At 44.8% G+C, this 24,681-nt stretch overlaps 1 protein-coding gene across 3 annotated transcripts in view; it reads left to right on the top strand.

Moving 5' to 3' along the window:
- The window catches only part of TRPV4 (transient receptor potential cation channel subfamily V member 4), a 175,261-nt gene that overhangs the window by 116,043 nt on the left and 34,537 nt on the right, over positions 1–24,681 (top strand). For all 3 annotated transcript variants that reach the window (XM_073582629.1, XM_073582630.1, XM_073582631.1), the window contains exons 6-10: positions 7,387–7,685; positions 19,851–20,030; positions 21,157–21,315; positions 23,966–24,058; positions 24,368–24,441. In XM_073582629.1, coding sequence (XP_073438730.1) covers positions 7,387–7,685; positions 19,851–20,030; positions 21,157–21,315; positions 23,966–24,058; positions 24,368–24,441 — 805 coding nt within the window. The remainder of the gene's footprint in view (positions 1–7,386; positions 7,686–19,850; positions 20,031–21,156; positions 21,316–23,965; positions 24,059–24,367; positions 24,442–24,681) is intronic.

Here is a 24,681-nt window from a genome sequence, read left to right as displayed (position 1 = left end):
TTTCAGTATCCTTCCAAATCCAGATCTCCATGGGATATTATTATTTTTTTAAACTTTGATTTACATTGATCATTTCTATGTTTTATTGCTCTCAATGCATGTCACTATGTAATGAATAAATGAATAAAGATTTACAACTGTAATATTTAATTCAGTGATATCTAGGATGTGGTATTTTAGTGTTCCCTTTATTTTTTCTGAGCAGTGTGTGTGTGGCGCCCCTGAGGCTCGGTCGCCACAGAGGTACTACACCTTCTCCTAAGGTGTAGTGCCCCACCATCCGGGTAGGGTGGGAACTCCTTTCTACACTCCAACGCTCGCACCCCACACAACAGGGTAGTTCTGCATAACCACATTGCGGCTCCTTGCTCAGAGGGTAGCAGAGCACATTTGGTGGTTCCCTGCTTGGAACACTGGACGTGCTGGGCTGTGGGTGGAGTTCAGATGCATAAAAGAGTGGGAAAGTGTAGGAGGACATGTCAGTCTGACAGAAGGTCAGTCGGGTAGGAAGTCACTCAGACAGGAGTGAGGATCCCTGGAAGAAGGGATGGAGGAAGGAGTGCTGCAGCTGCCTCAGTGATCTGAGCCAGCTGGCACGGGAAAGGAAAAGAAGGAGAAAGAAGTAGAACTGAAATCTAAGCTTCCATAAGAAAGAAAGACAAGTACGGAACGAAGGAGTAGGGAGAACAGAGAGGACTTGGGTTAGAGGAGGAACCCTGCCTATAGGTTCTCAGCGCAAGGCCGGGGCCCAGTCCCGAAGTTGTATGGACACATGGTTCTGCAGCAGACACCGGTGGAGTAGTTGGCTGTAAATGCACTACTCCCATCTAAGACTTGGGGCACAACAGCAATTGGATAGTGAGCCGGGACTCAGGAGAAGGGAGTCCCCGAAGCAGGCTACAGCTGTCTGCTGTACAAGTAGAGTTCTTGGGAACTTCTGACAGGAGGAACTCCAGTGTACCACGGTACTGGAGATCTTCACACTTTAAGGCGCTATAGAGGAGTTGTTCAGAAAGGTACATGTTGGAGGGGAGAATCCTAACTTGCCCGGAGGTTGATTGAGTCTCTGACCCAGAGGACACGGCCCGGAGGCAGGCACCCGTGTGTGTGTACAACGGACTGTGAGTAAAGCTTTGGAACTACAAGCCCCGGTGTCCTCCATTAATTTGTGCGCTAACACATTCAGCACCACTATAGCTGGGTACCATTCTCCACACCGCCTGCACCTCTCCTCTTCCATTGCATCCACGCTGCCCTGGGGCTACAGCTTCACCTGTGGGGAGCTACACCATCTAGGCTGCAACACACCACCAGCCCCAGAGGATCTGCATGCAGCGTCGGCATAACATCCTACTTGCCGAACACCACAGGTGGCGTCACGAACTATTCCATTAACTACATTCCACCATTTACATTCCCCCATTGATTTGGGCGCCCAGGGCCACGGACCGGGTCACCGCTGCTGTGATACATCCCGCTGACACCGGCCCGGTACTGAGTATCCCACTGCCCTGGGAGGGCGACCCAACTGTGTGTGTGTGTATGTATGTATGTGTGTATATATATATATATATATATATATATATATATATATATATATACACTCACTGGCCACTTTATTAGGTACACCTGTCCAACTGTGTGTTAAGACTTAATTTCTAATCAGCCAATCACATGGCGGCAACTCAGTGCATTTAGGCATGTAGACATGGTCAAGACAATCTCCTGCAGTTCAAACCGAGCATCAGTATGGGGAAGAAAGGTGATTTGAGTGCCTTTGAACGTGGCATGATTGTTGGTGCCAGAAGAGCTGGTCTGAGAATTTCAGAAACTGCTGATCTACTGGGATTTTCACGCACAACCATCTCTAGGGTTTACAGAGAATGGTCCGAAAAAGAAAAAAAATCCAGTGAGCGGCAGTTCTGTGGCCGGAAATGCCATGTTGATGCCAGAGGTCAGAGGAGAATGGGCAGACTGGTTCGAGCTGATAGAAAGGCAACAGTGACTCAAATTGCCACCCGTTACAACCAAGGTAGGCAGAAGAGCATCTCTGAACGCACAGTGCGTCGAACTTTGAGGCAGATGGGCTACAGCAGCAGAAGACCACACTGGGTACCACTCCTCTCAGCTAAGAACAGGAAACTGAGGCTACAATTTGCACAAGCTCATCGAAATTGGACAGTAGAAGATTGGAAAAACGTTGCCTGGTCTGATGAGTCTCGATTTCTGCTGCGACATTCGGATGGTAGGGTCAGAATTTGGCGTAAACAACATGAAAGCATGGATCCATCCTGCCTTGTATCAACGGTTCAGGCTGGTGGTGGTGGTGTCATGGTGTGGGGAATTTTTTCTGGGCACTCTTTGGGCCCCTTGGTACCAATTGAGCATCGTTGCAACGCCACAGCCTACCTGAGTATTGTTGCTGACCATGTCCATCCCTTTATGACCACAATGTACCCAACATCTGATGGCTACTTTCAGCAGGATAATGCGCCATGTCATAAAGCTCGAATCATCTCAGATTGGTTTCTTGAACATGACAATGAGTTTACTGTACTCAAATGGCCTCCTCAGTCACCAGATCTCAATCCAATAGAGCATCTTTGGGATGTGGTGGAACGGGAGATTCGCATCAGGGATGTGCAGCCGACAAATCTGCGCCAACTGTGTGATGCCATCATGTCAATATGGTCCAAAATCTCTGAGGAATGCTTCCAGCACCTTGTTGAATCTCTGCCACGAAGAATTGAGGCAGTTCTGAAGGCAAAAGGGGGTCCAACCCCTTACTAGCATGGTGTACCTAATAAAGTGGCCAGTGAGTGTGTATATATATATATATATATATATTACACACACTGCTCAAAAAACTAAAGGGAACACTGATATACCACATCCTGCATATGAATTAATGAAATATTCCAGTTGCAAATCTTTATTCAATACTTGGTGGAATGCATGGATAACAATAAAACTTAATTTTTATTTAAATTGATTTCTTTTTATTATCCCATGCAAGTATGGATGATTCTCAAAATTAAAGTGGAAAATCAAATTACAGGCTTCAGTTGGAAATACCTGAAGACAAGAAAATGATGCTCAGTAGTGTGTTTAGCCTCAGCGTGCGTGTATGAGCTCCCTACAATTCCTAGGCATGGTCCGCTCAGACCTGGATTAAAGCATCAGTTGACTCCGGGACAGATTGTGGTGCAATGTGGCATTGCTGGATGAAAAGAGAGTAAGAGACATGATGTCTCCCATGTGCTCAATTGGATTCAGGTCTGGGGAACGGGCAGGCCAGTCCATAGCATTAATGCCTTCATAATGCAGGAACTGCTGACATACTTCAGTCACATGAGGCCTAGAATTGTCAATCACCAGAAGGAACCCATGGCCCAGTGCACCTGTATTTGTTCTCACAATGGGTCTGAGGATCTCATGGCAGTCAAGGTACCTCTGGCTAGCACATGGAGGTACCCACTGCCAAACTCGTCATGCTGGAGGATGTTGCAGGCAGCAGAACATTCTCCATGATGTTTGCAGACTCTGTCACATCCGTAACATGTGCTCAGTGTGACCCTCCATGAAGACCACAGGTTGCCATTGTCAAATCTCCCAATCTTGGTGTTCTCTGGCAAATGCCAATTGCCCTGCACGGTGTTGGGTTGTAAGCACAACACCGACATGTGGATGTTTGGCCCTCATACCACCCTCAAGGAGTCTTTCTGACAATTTGAGCAGACACATGGATGTTGGTGACCTGCTCGAGGTCATTTTGCAAGGCTCTGGCACTGTTCCTCCTAGCACAAAGGCGGAGGTAGCGGTCCTGCTGCTGGTTTGTTGCCCTCCTATGGCCCCCTCCACATCTCCTGGTGTATTGGTCGGTCTCCTGGTACAGTATCTGCTCCATGCTCTGGAAACTGCTGACAGACACAGCTACCCTTCTTGCCACAGCTCGCATTGTAGGCTGTAGACATGCCTCATACTACTGTACTACTAGGCTTGCAATGGCAAAATGCAAAAGTGACCAAAACAACCAAAAAGGATGAGAACAGAGGGGTTGTCTTGCTAATTGCCAATCATTTCTACCTGTTGTCTGTTCCATTTGCACAACAGCAGGAGAAATAGATTCACAATCAGTGTTGCGTCATAACTGGACAGGTTGATTTCACAGAAGTGTGATTTCCTTGGAGTTTCATTGTGTTGTTTAAGCTTTAATACTACTTACCTTTGTTTCTTTAATTAGCCTACATAATACAAGAAGCCTTCGCATACATTTTCCAGGAGACTGTAATATTGTCCTGCAGCAGGATACACAATTGCCCGAACATTGTAAAAATATTATGCAAACACTCCTTTCTAATGACACCGACCTGAAACTGATCCGTCATTTCAGGCACCTGAGTTCTGTCCCCAGGGCAGGTGGGGGTGTGAGGCTTTTTGCAGCGTTGCCACAGCAGCAGGGTGTTGACACCTGAGCAGTAAGAATATAGTATTACATACATCTGACTTTAGAAGGTCATATGAACTTGATGTTACGTTTTATGAGTCTCAGTAAATAGCTTTTTTCTCTATCACTTATGGTTCTGTACCATTGTCTTTCTATTATTGAAAATTAATAAATTTTCTATCAATATTTTGCCATTGGAGAAGGAAACAGCTGCATTCAATAAACGTTTATATTTGCAAAAAAGAGTCTGTGATGTCACCGCAGATAGTATGAGGCACGCTACACACCACCTATACCCACGGAAGAGCACCAGCGGGGCCATTACTTTATTTCCACTAACTCTCTATGCGAGCTACTGTAACAAGGTGGTACGGGGTGGTAGTTGCAGGCGAGTCTACTATAGCAGAGTCAGTCCACACCCCGACCCCTTGCACATGAAAGGACAGTCTGAATCCCAGCCCCGGGTCACAGTGGGTTACCTCGGTTCAGCGGCTGCACTCCATGATGGGACGGTGTCCTCTGGATGAACCACACTTCACACTGTATAGGGCCCAACAGTGACAACATGTATATTTAATAAGGAGGATGTAGAAATAAACAAGACATATAATTCCTGTTCTGTCCCTAGTCACAGCAATGGCTACAGCAGCAGAGTCCAAAACTCCCAGTAAGCTCTTCGGGGCTAAAAGTCTCTGGTGGAGAACACGTACAGTCCCGGTACCCGACAGTTCTGGCAGCCTATGTCCTCCCCAGCTGGGGGTCGTTTCCGACAGGGACACACACATTCCCCAGACTGGGGTCCCTTCTGTTCCAGACGGGGACACACGTTCTGCCTTAGGCAGTCCTGCCTGGGCTTTGACGTGGAAGCAGGAGCTTCCTGCTTCCTTTGAGGCTGCTGAGTCAGCCCCCTGGATTTATCTCTTTGCTATCCATACTCTACATACACAATACATAGGTATAACATTGAGACAATACAGTACATGGAATATCACAGTAATTCACAACAGACACATCAACATATGACAGTACATTGATATAAAGCAACCCTCAGGGCACCACACGGGGAACACAGTCCCAACCTATAGGAGAGAGGGGGAAGCTGAGGGTCTCCGCCACCTCCTTACACTACCTCTACCCTATTAATCCAGTGAGATTTGTCAAAGACATGAGTAGGGTTGAAATGTAACCTTGCCTTCACTCATTTTGATATTCTGTGGTGATTTTTTTTTTTGCACATGTAATAAATATAGACACTTTTTAGCAAATATAAACATTTGAGTGCGGCAGTTTCCTTCCCCAGTTACTACTTTGGATCTTTTCGGCTAAATGCAGACGGACTTTTTAGCCCTGCGGATTTTTCCACGCAGAATGGAAGAAATCTGCAGGTCAAATGACCTGCATTTTTCCTGGGGATTTCTTCCATTTTTCCTGCGGTTTTCGTGCGGTTTTCCACTGCGGTTTTCCCCCCTGCGGATTTGGAGACAGGGGAGGTGGAAAACCGCACAAAAGAAGTAACATGCTGCGGATTTTGGACCGCAGGAAAACCGCGCGGAAAAATCTGCAGCGTCTGCACAGCGTGATTTTAAGGCTACTGTACATCACAATTCGGATATGCAACGTTTCTGCGCTGTAAAATCCGCTGCGGATCCGCTATATATCCGCATCGTGTGCACACAGCCTTCAAGTTCGACCTGCACCTCCTGGACAACAGAGTGCGCATCATTTAATTTCCCAAATATTTTGCCATTAATTTGTAAGTTGTCTGTGGTGTTTTTGGTGCCGTTTGATGCAATGATACATGTCACACAGGTTCTCGATTAGATTGAGGTCCACGAAAGGCATTCACAATGGAGATTTATACAACCCTTCAACAATGTCTCCCCAGACTATCAACGATCCACCACTAAAGCGATAATGCTGGATTATGTTGCAGACAGCATAACCTTCACTACGGAGTCTCCAGACTTTATCATATCTGTCTCGTTTTCAGTGTGAACCTTCTCTCATCTGTGAAGAGAATAGGCACCAGTTGAAGACCTGCCAATTCTGGTGTTTTCTGGCAATTAGCAACTGATCTCTAGAGTGTTGAGATTGGTGCACAACTCGTACTACTGGGCGTGATACCCTCTTGCAATACTCATGTAGTCTGTTTGGTCAGAAATGTACAAACCAGTAACCTTCTGGAGGTAATTTTGTAGGGTCCTGGCAGTGATTCTCCTGTTCTTTCTTGCGCAAAGTAGCAGATATTAGTCCTGTTGCTGAGTTGATGCCCCTCCATGGCCATGTCTGCATATCCTTGTGTAATGACCCAAATCGTTGTATTTTTCCCGTGCTCTTGAGACTGTTCTGGGAGACGGAGCAAATTTTCTCCCGGAGGCAGAATGTGTAATAATACACAGGTAGCTGGTAACCTCAAAGGCCTGCAGGTACAGCTCAAGAAAAGGACTCTAGCAAAACTCAAAGCTAAAGAAGATTTTGATTGAGAAAAAGAAAAGCCTAATTGTCTGTAGCCATCACCTGTAAAGCCATTGTATTTTGGGAGTTGTCTTGCTGTTGCCTCTCCAACTTACCTGTGGACTCTTTAGTTAGCACAATACCAGTTGAAAATTATTCACAATCACTGGTGCTTTCTAACTGGACATATGGATATCCCTAAAGTTTAATTGACTTGAGGTTTTTCTTGATGTGAAAGTGATCCTTTAAAATGTTTTGAGGAGTGTATACAACACCTACATGTGTTGCGGCTGTGTAACAGGCAATGCGAAGTGAGGTCTGCTCATTGATAAAGCAGAGTAGCCAGTGAAAAGACTCTGACTTCAAGGACTCTGATTTCCTTATGGACACTAGGACATCAGTAAACAGTAATCATGTGTGAAGATAACATTTGTGTTTTATAGCTCTGTATATATAAAAATGACATTGTCTCCTTACTTTCCTAGGTGAGCTCCCATTATCTCTCGCTGCTTGTACCAATCAGCCTGACATTGTGCACTACCTGACAGAAAATGCTCACAAGAAAGCCGATATGCGACGTCAAGACTCACGGGGCAATACTGTCCTACATGCTTTGGTTGCCATCGCAGACAACACTAGGGAGAATACCAAATTTGTTACCAAAATGTATGATCTTCTGGTCATAAAGTGTGCCAAACTTTATCCTGACTGTAGCCTGGAGGCTATAATGAACAATGATGGCATGTCTCCTCTAATGATGGCAGCAAAACTAGGTAAAATAGGGGTGAGTATTTAACCTTTATTTTGTTTTATTGTAATTTCTAAAAAAAAAAAAAAAGCAAAAAACTGTGTCTAAACTCTTAATGATATTCTAATATTCCTGTAGTATAAGGTTCGGCTACATGTGCCATTGTGCATGCATGTATGTGTGCATATATAATATATTTACATACTTTTCAAGGGCTAATTTTTTTTTTTTCCTTATGAGTCAGTGTTTAAAAATCTGGCCCAGCAATGTGTTAGCATGCTGCTATTATGTACATGCTCTGTTATACCAATCTGATAAAATGAATGCACTGCTTGGCTTTTACTTTGGGATTATACTGCTCTCTTGTGTTTATGATGGGAATTGCACTTCACAAGATTTTGTTTTCATTAATGCATGTACAGTATATCATTTTTATATCACTTGAGGCTTAAGTCTAAAGCTCACAATATTTTTTCTTATTCAAAATTGTTATTGTTTTATAATACAATACACAGCTAAAACAAACATATCAACAGGTTGAAATGAACCCACCATATGGCATAGTAACTACTGAAATAGAGAATTGTTTAGTTACATGAAAACAAACAATTCTATACGGTATCAACAGTAGTTTGCAAAAGACAATTGACAACCTGTTAAGCTAAATAACAAGAAGGAGAAGAGAAAAGAGAAGAAATGTTTATAAGGACCATGAGGACAAATCACTAAGGCAGACGGAGTATGTACTATGATACCGGCATATTAAACATCGTGAAATGATAGGGTAGCAATTATCTTAGCATATTTTGGTTCATCGATGAGGATAAGAAGGATTCCCAATGAAACCATTTTGCAGCCACTTTGTTAGCTGCCTCTTGTGTATGGGCTATCAAGGATTCCATCCGGTAAACTCTAGCCACTTCCCCAAACCATTCCTCTAGCGAAGGACTTCCAGTGTCATGGAATTACCACCTTACTGGCCTGAAGAAGGGGCCTCCATAACGATTTCTTAAAAGCATTCTTAGGCATGGGAAACATAAATAGTAGAATTGCTTCCGGGCTTTTAGGGATTGACACCCCCCGTCATTTCTTTAATCGCTTTAAGAACACCTTCCCAGAAGGCCGCCAAGGCCGGGCACGCCCACCATTTATGCAACATCAAACCCACATGGGCCCCACATCGCCAGCACAAGTTGGATACTCCCGGGAACCATTTATGTAAGACTGAAGGAACACGATACCATCTAGATATTATTTTATAACTAGTTTCCTGAGCTTTAGTGGCTATATTAGATTTATGAGAGAGATGGAAACATTTATACTATTATTCTCTTGTACAGGTTTGATGGAGCTCCCTTTCCCATGCCTTACAAAAAGGAGGAAGCATATCCGGATCACTATTTAATAGAAACTTATAGATATCAGACATTACATGCGCAGGATTAGTGGGAGCCATACATAGGGATTCAAACGAAGAAAGGGGGCGCACCCATTTTAAATTATTGGCAAATGTAGAGAAAAAGTGCCCTAGTTGAATTTATTCAAAAGAATATCTCACTTTCTGTGGACTATCACCTGAGCGGGGAAGCAATACACCCTCGCGGCACATGATAAAGATGCAATGGGGTTTTCCTGGAGCTACCCAGAAAAGGGCTTGAGGCGACACCGGATGGGAATTTTGAGTTATCTGTTATTGGGGTTAATGGTCCTAATGGGTCAATTAGAATTCCCTTTACACTGGGAATGTGGACAGTTTTCAGTGTTTGCCTGAGACTAAATGGAATAGGGATGTTATTTCGGGCTAAAATAGGCCAAGTCCATGATATAGTGGAAACAAGACTCATAGGCCATATGTACCCACAGTTTAGATTCTCTGCAGTGCAGAATATCTAAGATTCTTGCTTGGGCGGACACCAGATAGTATTTTCGGCAGTCCGGCAAACCTATACCCCTAAATCTTTTGGAAGCACCAAAGCAGTACTCCGTATTCTTTGGGCGTCCCACCGACCAAACAAATTGACTCAATTTACATTGGACCCTCATCCAGAAGGAGGATGGGATGTATATCAGGATAGTTTATAGTAAATGTAAAAGTCTAGGCAATACAGTCATTTTGAGGATGTTAACCCGGCCAAACCAGGAGAACTCTCCACGGTTCCAGGAATTAAGATCCCCTTCCAATCTAGACAAAAACCGACCAAAGTTCAAGTCAAACAATTCTGATAAATCTGCCGAAATAATGGTGCCCAAGTAGTTAATATGATTTTTTTAAGGGCAATTTAAATGGAAAATTAGATTTCAGAACATTCACCATTTGCAAGGGTAGGGAAATATTCATGGCTTCAGATTTTCAACATTGATCTTAAAATTGGACCAACTACTAAAACGTGCCAGCTCAGACATCACGAAAACAAGCGAGGTATGAGGATCAGTTAAATAAACTAGCAGGTCATCAGCAAACGCAGAACACTTAGGATGTGTTCACACACAGCGTATTTTTAGCGGTTTTTCCAATAAAACCGCTAAAAATAAGCTTCCCATGCATTTCTATGCATTTTGCACTTTTTGGGCATACTGATGCGTTTTTACCGCGAAAAAACCGCATTGCGGTAAAAAACGCAGCATGCTTATTAATTTCGCGGATTTTTCCGCGTTTCTGGCTAGTTCAATGCGTTTTCAAAACGCGTGGGAAAAAACGCATAAAAAACCTAACATGAAGTACAATATGTCACGAGAAAACAATGTCAGAATCACCGGGATCCATGGAATCGTTCCAGAGTTATGACCTCATAAAGGGACAGTGGTCAGAATTGTAAAAATTGGCCCGGTCATGAACGTGCAAACCACCCTTGGGGGTGAAGGGGTTAAGGACTTTAGCTAATATTCTTCCCGGTTTGTTACCAAACTCTTAGAACCTACTCTGACCTAACTGAAATAAATGTTTACGTGAAGAATCAAGTAATTTTTTAGCTTCTAATCTTGCTTTGAGAAGATCTCTGAGGGTTGCAGTGGAGAGCGCCTTTTATGAATTAACTCCAGATTAGTGACTCTCTGTAAAGCTAGTTTGATTGCTTGACCTGTGTCTTTTTGATTTGAGACCCATGTTTGATAAATACCCCTCTAAGTACACACTTGAGGGCTTCCCATTTAATTGTGGGTGCTGTATCATTTCCGTGATCAACAATAACGTTAGATATGGAGGCTCGTATGTCCGAGGCACATAATGTATCTAATAATAACGACTCATTGAGACGCCAAGACCCTGATGTTTTGGTAAGGGATGGTACTAGTGATGAGTGAACGTGCTCGCCATCACTCATCACTGTACTCGGTCTACTCGGCGAGAACCAAGCATTTCCGGGATTATTCGGAGGGAGCTCAGGTCCCGCCCTGCAATTTTGGCACTCTTGAGAGTGCCAATGAACATGCAGGGATTGTCTGCAATGCACTGTAATGCCTCAACCATCTTTGTTGTGGTATTACAGTGATTGACTGGCCGCACAGCGTCATCAGGTCTATAAGAGACCGGACGCCGCCCTGCTCGGCGCATTCAGCTACGGAATCAGATAGTGGGACAGATTTGTGCTTTTATTAGTTAGTGTGGGTCTACCATTGTTCAATCCACAAATCCAGCTAAACCAACAGTCCTTTTTAGGGCTAGTTAGGGGGCATATAGATTGCAGTGCTAGGTAGGCAGGGGACTCTATGTGCACATATCCACATCAGTGAAGGCATGCAGGCACTGTATGTGAGTATATAGATCTCACTGCATACATCAAAGGGGTCCATTACTGTCTGCTGCTGCCTATTTTATATATACCTATCTGCAGGTATCGTAGCTAGGATTTTTTCTGACCCTGAATCCTGCTAATTTTATTACAAAGCAATCCAGAGCCCCCCTTTTTTTTTTTAATATTTACTTGCTTGGTCACACTGCAGACTACTGCCAGGCAATGGCGGATCTTAATAGGGGCGGATGGGGCGGTCGCCCCGGGCCCAAGGTTTTTTGGGGGCCCAGGGGCAGAGGCGGGCTGGGCCGGTTGGCATAGAGGCAAATGCCCCCCGGACTGCTCCCCCAGCACCTGTACAGGGCCGGCCGTGCCCTGTGCTGTGACGCCGCCGGCAGCAGACAGCCGCCCGCGTCACATTCTATGAGGGGCCGGGAGCTGTGCACGGCCGTCACCTTGATGGCTGCTCAGCTCCGGCTGTACTTCCGGGTCAGATGTCGGGCGTGCGCGATGACGTCATCGTGCACGCGCCGACATGTCCCGGAGGATGCTGAAAGCAGAGGCGCTGCTGGGGAGCGAGCCGGCTGTGAGGTAAGTATGGGGAACTTTTTTTATTTTTTTTTATTTATAAAATGAATTAAATGGGGGAGGGGGTGAGTGGGGGCTGTACACAATGAAGGGGGGGTGACTGGGGCCTGTATATGATGAAGGAGGGGTGACTGGGGCCTGTATATGATGAAGGGGGGGTGACTGGGGGCTGTATATGATGAAGGGGGGGTGACTGGGAGCTGTATATGATGAAGGGGGGTGACTGGGGGCTGTATATGATGAAGGGGGGGTGACTGGGGGCTGTATATGATGAAGGGGGGTGACTGGGGGCTGTATATGATGAAGGGGGGGTGACTGGGGCCTGTATATGATGAAGGGGGGGTGACTGGGGGCTGTATATGATGAAGGGGGGGTGACTGGGGGCTGTATATGATGAAGGGGGTGACTGGGGGCTGTATATGATGAAGGGGGGTGACTGGGGGCTGTATATGATGAAGGGGGGGTGACTGGGGTTGTACAGGATGAAGGGGGTGAGTGGGGGCTTCACAGGATGAAGGGGGGATGAGTGGGGGCTTCACATGATGAAAGGGGGTGAGTGGGGCTGCACATGATGAAGGGGGGGTGAGTGGGGCTGCATATGATGAAGGGGGGGTGAGTGGGGCTGCACATGATGAAGTGGGGGATAAGTGGGGCTGCACATGATGAAGTGGGGGATAAGGGGGACTGCACATGATGAATTAAGGGGTAAGTGGGACTGCACATGATGAATTAAGGGGTAAGTGGGACTGCACATGATGAATTAAGGGGTAAGTGGGACTGCACATGATGAATTAAGGGGTAAGTGGGACTGCACATGATGAATTGGGGGTAAGGGGAACTGCACATGATGAATTAAGGGGTAAGTGGGACTGAACATGATGAATTGGGGGTAAGAGGGACTGCACATGATGAATTGGGGGTAAGGGGGACTGCACATGATGAATTGGGGGTAAGGGGGACTGCACATGATGAATTGGGGGTAAGGGGGACTGCACATGATGTGGGGGTAAAATTAACTGCACATGATGATGGGGGAGTGGGGCTGCACATGAAGTTGGGGGGAAGGGGACTGCACATGATAAAATGGAAGGGGGATTATGGGCTGCAAATGATGAAGCGGCACGGCAGATGAAGTGAGTGGGTGATAGGGGACTGCAATGGATGAAGTAAGGGGACTTCAAATTAAAGTGGGGACATTAAAGTGGATCCCCTATGGCCAGGATCACGTTGGGCGATTTTGTGCGTATTGGCCGTAGGCCTACAGCTTATGTGCAACGTCTTTTTAGGCCATGTCCACACGTGGTGGAATGGTGGCGGGTTTTCCGTATGGACCCGCAGCAAACCAAGTGCTGCGGTCCGTACGGCTGTCAATTCCCGCACGGGGACCGCAGCGCTCAGGTGGGAAGGGGGGTACAGGGGCCCAGGTTTTATGAACAGCCCCGGGCCCATAGTCCACTTAATCCGCCACTGCTGCCAGGTCATTTTAATCAACAGCGTGAAAATCTAGCAATTTAAAACAGCTTTTTTTTGTCCCAGGCATCACATCTGAGTGTGCAGAAAATTCTAGCTGGTTTTTTTTTTTTTTTGTTTTTTTTTTTGGTACTGTAGTATTTTTTTGCAGTGTCTTACAACATTTTTGGACACCATTTTGCTGACCAAAAAATCTTTAGCTTGCCAAAAAATATTTAGCTACAATTCTTATATTTATCACTGTGTTTTGTATGCCACACGCATCGCATATCATTGCGCTAAATATTTTACAATTTTAGTACTCCATCAATTTTTTTTTAGTGTCATAGCCTATACAATATTTTGAGGTAAAAAAAAATCCAGGCCATATATTGAGCAGTCTGTTATCTACGTCAGACGCCTGGTCTATTTGTGTTCTACAAATACGGTAGTTGCTTTTCATTCCTACATTCCCATTTTTTGGCTGTCTGCTACCCTAGGTCTATACAGTATTTTGAGGTAAAAAAACTAAAAAAAACTCCAGGCCACATATTGAACAGTGTTATCTCCGTCAGATGCCTGGTGTATCTGTGATCTACAAATGGCTCCTTTTCATGCGTACATTCCACTTTTTTGGCTGTCTGCTACCCTAGGTCTAGTATACACTATTTTGGGGTAAAAAATTAAAAAATACAGGCCACATATTGAACAGTCTGGTATCGCTATCAGACGGCTGAGCTTTTTGTGGCTTACAAATTGTGGCAATTCAGGCCTACAATCTACTTTTTTGACTGTCTGCTACCTTAGGTCTAGTATACACTATGTGGCCACAGTACTAAATGCACAAATTTCTTCTCTGCTTGCGTTCAAAATGTTGTCTTTTAGGCTTGTGGAGACGGAAGCTTTCCGCAGCCTGATGGTGGCGGCCGTCCCAAGGTATTTGGTCCCCAGCCGCCACTATTTCTCCCATTGTGCCGCTCCCCGGCATTACACAAGCACGTATCCAACATTAGCCGTGCCCTCAACAATGCTGTTACTGGGAAAGTCCACCTAACCACGGACATGTGGACAAGTGCTTGTGGGCAGGGACGGTACATCTCGCTGACGGCACACTGGGTTAACATAATAATAATAATAAATTTTATTTTTATAGCGCCGACATATTCCGCAGCACTTTACATTTCAGAGGGGATTTGTACAGACAATAGACATTACAGCATAACAATAATCACATACAGTAGATTATAACACATACCAAGAGGAAAGAGGGCCCTGCTCGCAAGCTTACAGTCTATGAGGAAAGAGGGAGACACGAAAGGTGGGTGGTAACAGTTACCCTGAATTGTATGGACCAGTCATAATGTTAAGTGTGTAACAGTACAGACACAGAGGGCTAATAGAGGCATAAAGCATGTGGGAACATGATGCGGGGAACCTGGTTATGGTAAAACTTTTGGCTCTGCCACACCGGGATAGATTAGGTTAATGTGTTGGGGTGGTAGGCCAGTCTGAATAAATGCGTTTTCAGGACACGCTTAAAATTGTGGGGATTGGGGACTAATCGTATTGACCTGGGAAGTGCATTCCAAAGAATTGGTGCGGCACGTGTAAAGTCTTGGAGACGGGAGTGGGAGGTTCTGACTATTGAGGATGCTAATCTCAGGTCATCAGCAGAACGGAGGGCGCGGGTAGGGTGGTATACTGAAACAAGGGAGGAGATGTAGGGTGGTGCTGAGCCATGGAGGGCTTTGTGAGTGAGGGTAATAAGTTTATACTAAGTTTAACATAGTGGAAGCCGAGACCCAGTCGGACCTTGGGATGTGCACGTCCTCCCAACCCCAAGGATTGCGGGCAGCACGGTGGCTCAGTGGATAGCACTGTAGCCTTGCAGTGCTGGGGTCCTGGGTTCAAATCCCACCAAGGACAATATCTGCAAGGAGTTTGTATGTTCTCCCTGTGTTTGCGTGGGTTTCCTCTGGGTACTCCGGTTTCCTCCCACATTCCAAAGACACACTGATAGGGATTTTAGATTGTGACCCCCATCGGGGACAGCAATGATAATGTGTGCAAACTGTAAAGCACTGTGGAATATGTAAGGCTAGTTTCACACTAGTGTTCTTGGGCGCAGCGCAGGGCCACCACTAAGCCCTGCCCCCGGCCGCGCCCCCACGCTCCCTCTCTGATCGCATGAGGCTGCATGCGAGCAGCGTATCCTATATTTAGTGTTGGATATGCTGGTCTGATTTTGCTGGCGCAGCACCCAGCGCACAAAAATGCGATGTGTTGCATTTTTGGTCAGCGCAGTCAGCGTATCCAGTGCTAAATATAGGATACGCTGATCGCATGCAGCCTCATGCAATCAGAGGAGGAACTGACCTGAGGAGGAGCAGCCAGGGGCGGGGCATAGCGGCGGCCCTGTGCTGCGCCCAAGAACGCTAGTGTGAAACTAGCCTTAGCGCCATATAAAAAATAAAGATGATTATTATTTATTATTATTATTATTATTATTATTATTATTATTATTATTATTATTATTGCGGGCCCTACATCAATCTGGGTTCCCCACAGTCTGCAGCTCCTGCACGTCCTCCTCCACCTCCTCTTCATCCTCCATCTCCGAAAGTAGCACATTTGTCACAAGCTGGAAGCACTTCCTCAGCCAAGCACCAACAGGCTGTGCTGAAGCTAATATGCTTAGGTGACAAACTGCACAATGCTGAAGAGTTGTGGACAGCTCTGAAAGAACAGTCAGATCTGTGGCTGACACCGCTGAACCTACAGCCAGGCATGGTCATGTGTGGCTATTTCCAAAACCTGGTGGCAGCTCTGAGGCGAGGCGAGCTCACACATGTGCCATGCCTGGCCCATGTGCCTAACCTCTTGGTTCAGCATTTTCTCAAAACCTACCCGGAGCTGCCAGATCTGCTTTGAAAGTACGCCGACTGTGTGCCCATTTTAGAAAGTCGGCTACAACTTCGGTCGCCCTTGCCGTGCTTCAGCAGCGTTTGCAGCTTCCGGCTCACTGACTGGTGTGTGATGTCCCCACGCATTGCAACTCTACACTGCATATGTTGGAAAGGATTTGTGAGCAGAAAAGGGCAGTAGTTGGCTACCAGCATCAACAAGGCCATTGTTATTCAGTTCAGACTTCACACATAAGACCTTAGGAGTGGACATGGATATCAGACACTTTGCGGAGTTCACCAAGATGGTGAGCGGTGATGATGCCATAATTAGCGTCACCATCCCGCTTCTCTGCATTCTGAAAAGCTCTCTGCTCACAATGAAAGAGGATGCATTGCAGGCAGAGCGCGAGGACATGGAGCAAGGAACCATGCAGGGTAATTACACACAGCCCAGCCTCATGTCATCCCAACGTGGATTGGTTGACAATGAGGAAGAGGAGGAAGAATAACAGGAGCTACTTTCATGCAGTATAGACGGTACTACATGCACAACTGTCATACCGTCTGTTCAGCGTGGATGGCCTGAAGACAAGGAGGAGGAGGACACCTAGGTCACTCATCCTGTTGGTGAGGACACGGAAGGCTTGCCTGTTACCAGTCTGGCACGCATGGCTGACTATGTTGCGCTGCCTTTCCCGTGAACCTCGTATTCTAAAAATTTTGGGTGACAGTCATTACTGGGTAGTGACACTTTTAGACCCACGCTACAAGGAGAGCTTTTAATCTCTTGTTCTAGAGGCAGACAGGTGTACTAAAATGGTGCAGTACCAGAGGGTCATTGTTGCGGAATTATTAAAAAAATTCCCATCTGAAAATGCTGGTGGCAGACGTCACATTGCGTTGGATAACCAAGGAATACAGGCGAGAGAGACAAAACTCCAATCAAGCAGTGGCAGGGCAGCACTGGCAAAGTTCTGGGACAGTTTTCTCAAACCCTCCAATCGCCCTGGCCCAGAGACGCGGGGTAATGTCACAAGGAATGGATTGTTTTGGAAGATACTGAGGGAGTACCTTTCTGACCATACCAACATCCTCCGTGATTCCTCTGTGCCTTTTAATTATTGGGTATCCAAACTGAACACATGGCCTGAACTGGCTCTCTACGCTTTGGAGGTCCTGGCCTGCCCTGCCGCTAGCGTTTTGTCACGGGTGTGTTGATGGTTATGGGCGGTGCACTCCGCTTTAAATTTAGTTTTTCACGAGCATCCACCAGTTTGTTTGGTTTTCCTCCAATACTGATCTGCTTTCTCTAATTCAGCATCTCACAAACATTTTGCACTTTGCCCTTTATGTGCGTCTTTGGCAACATATTTTTTATGGGCATTTTTTATGCTGAGCTTCACACCCGCATCTGTTACACCGATCTTCTGAAGGCCATGAAACACATTCAGGTAATTGGTGGTGGCTAAATGACTAATCATTGTAAGCTGTATCCTGGATGTCATACCTCCCTTAGCCACCGCTGTTATTAATCCTGTACGTTCCCATTCCTGCCATCACCATGCCCCTTTTCCTGATCGATTCATCCAACAATTCGTCCGCCATATTTTTACTAAAAATCTGCACCTTCCCAGCAACAACTGTGTAGGAAACCAAGTTACTGTTTTCCAATGTGTGTTTATGATGCCCCTAAAAATATTTTTTACACACTATGTTGATGTGTACCCCCCAGGGGAAAATGTTTGTCAGCCATTACACTTAGTGTATGGGCATTCCAAGTATAGGTGAACCGCTCCTTTGTAATGTGTGGGGGGGGCGCAGGGCTCTGTGCTCTATCAATTTCTATTAGGGTCTCTGGGGGACGTCTGAGGAGGTTCCTGAAAATATATAAAAGTACAAATGGGATATCTTTGGTACTGATTGATTCTGGTAATCCTCTGATGCAGAGATTATTTCTCCTGTTTCTGTTTTCTAAATCATCGAGGTTTTGTTGAAGTGAGTATAATTGCAGGGACTGCTTGTACACAGTGTCCTGTAAGACCTGTATAGCTGACACATTGCTCTCCTGAGTTTGGGTTATTACATCATCTCCAGAATTAAGAGATGAGAGATCTGACCTGAATTGTGCAAACTGCTGTATACACTCTGCCACCACTTGAGAAGTCAGGGCTGCAATGTCACTTTTAGTTGGGATTGTCTGGAGAAGAGCTCAGAGATTTGCTAAGGTCACAGGTCTGTCATCATCCCCATAGGTGTATTTGAGGGGTAGTGGCCTTTCTGTATGAGATTCATTTTGTGCTGTGAAGTTGTAGCGATCAGGCTTGCACAAGGCTGATGTCCTGCCCACTGTGACCATGGTCACCAAGGTTTGAGAATCTTGTTGAATTGGTAAAATGTGCACAGCATTTAAAGGAATAGTATCCACATTGTTTAAAGTATTCAGGACCACCTCAGATCTCTCTGCTGAACATGGTGATGTGCCCCCCCCCATGATGAGCCTGTGGACCATCTTGATGGGGAAGCAGGACAAGTATCATCTGGGATCTGCATCCACTGCTGCACTCCCTCTTCTCCTGAGATGAGCAAGCCTGATCCCTCAATGGATATATAAAGGGAAGCTGTGGGGATGGGAGCATGAGGAGACTCCTGGTGTAGTGTGTTTTGGGCACAGTTAGATGTTACACCCAATGACTGCGTGTTCCCCTGATATTGCTGGCCACCAGTTATATGATTAAGGGAATCAATCCTCTGCTCACCCTGCATCCCAATTTGTTCCATTTCCTTCTCACTGTGTGATCCAGCATCCTCATTAAGCATGTCAGAGGGGGCACAGCAGGCAGCCAGTGGCTCTGACTTGCCACTGTCTCCTGCACATTGTGTGTGACACCCTGCAGTACTGCTGCAGCGGCCATCTTGCAATGGCACCTTGTCCTCCAGGCTCTGCTTTGCAGGGACTCCTATGACCTCCCTGCCACATACAGTAGCTCCCCGGGGACCCTCCTCTCTCCTCCCGGTTACCTGGTGGTCTGAAGACTTGTCCCCAAGCTCCGGTGCAAAAATTGCACCCTGCGTATGAGCACCTCCTGACTGCCTCTGTTCCAGAGGGGATGATGGAGATGGTGCCTGGTCCGGTCTCTGTGCCCTGGTGAGGAAAGACTCAATATCAATATCAATATCGCCCTTGGGGGATGCAGAACGGGTGGAGGACCGGGTCCTTGTCTTTTTAGTCCCTGATTTGCCCATGCTGAGGTACTGGACCCGATTGCTAGGTGGATGGTGGTTAGGAGCAGCAGGAAGCACGTCTTCACTCGGCCATGTCCAGCCACGCCCCCACAAAATATTTTTAAGCAATTTGACATGATTAGCATTTAAAGTGACCTTTTGTCTAGTTAATCATCATCTTCATTCGGGAAATAGGTCATGATGATCTGTCTTTTGTATTTACACTCTTGAAATATTGTTGCTAGAAATATGTTGTCATTTGTAATAGTAATAATAATAGCTAAAATTTAAACATTCTTCTGTTTTAGATATTTCAGCATATTATCCGGCTTGAGATAAAGGATGAAGAAGCCAGACACTTGTCTCGTAAATTCAGGGATTGGGCTTATGGACCTGTTTACTCGTCCCTGTATGACTTGTCATCCTTAGATACATGTGGTGAAGAGGTCTCGGTGCTTGAAATCTTGGTGTATAATAGCAAGGTCGAGGTGAGAGCACAACTGAAACATAACGGACTGTTTAACTTGGTTTTCTGAAAACTAATATCTCAATGCAACATTACTGTATATTGCAATGCCATACTGTGTGTACATTCATAGGGAATCTGGTTTCTGAATAGTGATAATCCTCACTTAAATTGAGGTAGTTGGTTTACCTTCAGCCCTATGATCAACTATGGAGTAGAGAACTGATAGATCTGTTAACATGATTGTGCTATTATGCCTCTAGGGCAGGGGTTTTAAACACTTTTGGCTATATGGGCTGCGCATAGAAAAAATTTGAATTTGATGGGTCACATTCTTTGCAGGATTTTTTTCTTTTAAACATTTTTTAATGCCATTCATCATATGGGTTATGGTCCAATTTTATAGCTAACCATCTTCGTATAGCAATTTCCCCATCCTGGTCACCTTGTTATACCAAATATTCCCAATGTTGCCACTCTTCACACACACACAACACACACAAAAATTCCTTCTCACGTGGCCTCACTCCCTTGGTGACCAGCGACCTCTTCCTTCTGCACAGCCGTGATAGCTCATGGCAGTGGCTTCATACGCTGCCTGCACCCCTGATTGGCTGGTGACTGGTATTGGTATTGCAGTGTGGTGAGAGCTTGTCTCTGAGCCGCAATACATTTCAATTAAATCTGTCCAAAGATACGAGCATCAGCGGCTCTTGGACCGGGCCATGATTGTCACGGGTAGCTTCCTCGCCTGCGGGCCACATGAAGCAGCCTCAGGGGCCATGTGATTGAGACCTCTGCCCTAGGGGATGAGATCAGTAGCCAAGGCAGCCAAGGACTTCTAGGTTTTCATTGCAATTGCAGAGTTTTAGGTGCCACGTAGTGCGCTGCTTAAAAATAATAACAAAATTTGATTGCAGTTGCAAAGAATTAATACAGTTACATCAATATTTGCACTAATATTCTCATGTTTCAACTAATAATCACTGTAAAAAATAGGTGTGCCAATCATATCTATATTTCATTTTTAATTATTTTTGATTCTGCTTCCATTTTTGTCAAAGACACGTTAGTGTTGATGCATAAGAGCTCGCTTTTCTTCTATATATATATATATAAAGATCTTGCTGCTTATTTTTTTATTCCAGAATCGCCATGAAATGTTGGCAGTGGAACCAATCAATGAACTGTTGAGGGACAAATGGAGAAAATTTGGAGCGGTCTCATTCTACATCAGTGTCGTCTCCTACCTCATTGCCATGATCATATTTACATTAATTGCCTATTACCGACCCATGGAAGGGAAAGTAGGTGTAAATGATTAACAGCCAAAAATATTTTTATGGGCGAAATTTATTTTACAGCCAGGAATATAAAGTACACTACAGAGTATATATTTGTTTTGAGACTAGCCTAATAATGCAATCAACAACACTGACAATACATAGCTCTATAGAAGAGATTGTGCACATGAAGTCTTAATTAATATAACCTATATATAGGGCTCAGTGTGTGCCAGAAGCAGACTTAAGGTCTGGCTAGTCAGTGGAGCTGCATGCCCTGGGTAACGCTGGTGTGAGAGCTCAAGACAGTGGATAGTGAGATCCAGAGTAAAGAAAGAAGTGAGTGAAGGACAGAGTGATCAGCTGGAAACTGGTCCTGGGACAAGACGCCTAGCAGTACGGCCCTAAGTTTACAACTCAGAGAGGTAACGGGCCAGGACAGAACAGAGAACATGAGACAAAGGGACTTCCAAGGCGTCAGCAAGCAGAGAAGCTAAGTACCAGCCATATTGGAAAACTAGTTCCCTTAAGAGGGAAGAGTAGATGGACTCTCACTATCTGGGCTGTTGTAGTGTGCTGGATGGTGGTGAAGACATAGAAACGTGAGACAGGAACAAGTAAACTTGAACAGGTAGAGACTGTGTGTGAAGATGCTCTGTATTGTAAAGGAAACATTATACATACATTATACATAATCCCCACCAAGTGATGATCAGGAAAAGACTGTTTATTTTTGAGTTGTTGTCGCCCTCATTGAACTGCTCAATTTCTGGTCCTGGCCAGGCAAAGTCATCAGCATCATGCAGCCTGCTAGTGCGTAGCGCCCCCATACACAAAGTCCACATCCAGCCAGGATCCCCACGTTCATGTTGTAACGTACTCGGGAGACACGAGTATTTCACCCACGGCTATCACCCCTCGCCAGGGTACAATAGGACGCACCAGGGAACTCTGATATATACTGCATTCTAATTGCCCTCCCATACCACTCTGAATAGAATGACAACCCCTCCATCCAACATATTCAAAAAGCACCCAGAAGAAGACACATTTGGTACCAATACTCATGGGGCTTCTCTATATCCCCTACCCCTCTCAGCATCCCTCCTTCTTTTGCAATTTGATTTGTTTTTTGCTTTCATATTTACCGGTATTTTTAATTTATTGGAGATATGTATTCTGTACATTAATCATTTTGGTCATATTAGGACACTTTCACTCTGTCTAGTCTGTAGGCCCATTAATTTGAACTTCCTTTGGCACTCTTTCATGGTAGGCAATATGTTATATATATTTCTTATTATGTAGGCTGACTTGCTATTCTATTTACTGTGGTGATGGGAAGTTAGAACTTGGCACATATCAGGATGCCCTGTTGGGTGCTGTATTTGGTTATAGGCTTTTATCTACTTTGCACATTTTTTTAAAATATTGGCTGTTCTGCCATATTAATGATTAATCTCGCGAGATTTCGCCAACGCCATTTTGGATCCCGTCATCGTCCACGCCGGCGACATGTTCTTGCGGCGACGCCATCTTGAGTATCGCAGGATTTCACGATACTCAAGATGGCGTCGCCGCAAGAACATGTCGCCGGCGTGGATCCAGGATGGCGCCGGCGGAAGAAGATGTCGGGGATCGTGGACCAGCAGCGATGACGGCGTGAGTATGAGAGACGGAGTGAGAGAAAGGGTCATATGTGGAGTGAAAGGGGGGGGACGTGAGTGGAGATGGTGAGAGGAGTGTGTGTTGAGGAGGTGTGTGTGTTGAGTGTTAACATGGCAAGAGGTGAAGAGGTGTGTCACCATCCTCCCAATGTGATAGCATTGGGCCTTAATCTAGTGTGTGTGTGTGTGTGTGTCTGTATGTGTATATATATATATATATATATATATATATATATATATATATATATATATATATATATATATATATAATCATTGATTTAGTATTTGTAGGTATTTGTCAGTTCTTGTATGCAAAAACCAGGAGTGGAGGGAAAATGTGGAAGTGTTGCCCGTGTCGCCATTATAGTTTTCCTCTGATTGTTCCACTCCTGATTTTGGCTAAAATAATACTAATGTAAGATACTGACCAAATACTGAGCGTGTGCACACAGCCTTAGAATCCTTTAATAAAAAAAAAAAATTGCGCAGACAGAACTTTTTTTGTCCACCTGAAAAAAAAACTTACTTCAACTGAATCTGTATTTTTAACATTGAAGTCTAAGGAAAACAGATCAATTAAATAGCTATTTGTTTTTTTCCCCCATTTGAAAATGATCCCTTTTTTGCTTACTAGAGATGGAAAAATAAATGTTTAACATATACTACTAGGCATGTGAACTTTCAAGTAGTTATCCATTTCAAACTGATCCATTAAGCAGAAAAAGGAATCCTTTTCAAATGGGAGAACATTGTATGGCTATTTAACGGATACATTTTCAATAGACTTCAATATTAAAAACACGGATCCAGTTGAAATTTTTTTTTTGCAGGTGGACAAAAATGTTGTCTGCACAACTTTTTTGTCAACAGATTGCTGCTGGATCCGATCTACCTGATGACCATTGGACTTATGAACATAGCCTTGGCCTAAGAGCTGTACGTGGCTCAGTATTGTTGTTTGGTGATCGTTTGGTGTAAGAAACACATGAATTGTTTTCTATTTCCAGCCACCCTATCCGTATAAGACAACAGTGGACTACCTGCGCTTGTCTGGAGAGATCATTACTTTGCTAACTGGGATATTCTTCTTTCTTTCCAATGTAAGTTCTATTTCTTAACAAAATTAATAATCTTTATCCCAGTTTTCTAGTGATAACTACTCTGCACCAGCTACTCTTTTATTGCATGTGTGCAGAATTTAATAGGATTTCACGCAATTGTATTTCTTTTCCTTCATTCATACACACTCGTATTCACAATATCTCTATGGCTGAGTTCAGGAACTCTGCCAAAATCTACATTAGACAAAATTACCTTAATACATAAACTGGCTCCCTTCTGATAGAAGATGTTAACTATATTTTTCTGTTGTCTAAATTTGTTTTTTTTTAAATTATATTATTGTAAAGGTTAAAGACCTCTTCATGAAGAAGTGTCCGGGGGTAAATTCCTTATTCGTAGATGGATCTTTTCAGCTATTGTAGTAAGTGTTCATATTAAAAAGAAGAAAAAAAAGTAAATAATGTGTTCAAGGGGAACTTCTGCAGACATACAAGTCTATAGGAGCAAGTGAAACATTGGACTGCACTCTGGTATCATCCCAGTGCAGTGCGGATACATAGAGAGACAGGCAATGGAGGATATGGAGAAATTACTTTCTCCGTCTCCTCCATACCTGTGCTGCAAGAAAGTCAGAGCACAGTAGCAAGACACTCAGCTCACG

The sequence above is a fragment of the Dendrobates tinctorius genome, unplaced genomic scaffold (assembly GCF_039654945.1).
Source record: "Dendrobates tinctorius isolate UK_male_01 unplaced genomic scaffold, ASM3965494v1 ptg000073l, whole genome shotgun sequence".
Lineage (NCBI taxonomy): Eukaryota > Metazoa > Chordata > Amphibia > Anura > Dendrobatidae > Dendrobates > Dendrobates tinctorius.
The sequence above is the reverse complement of the archived record's forward strand: the minus strand, read 5'-3'. Positions and strand labels throughout refer to the sequence as shown.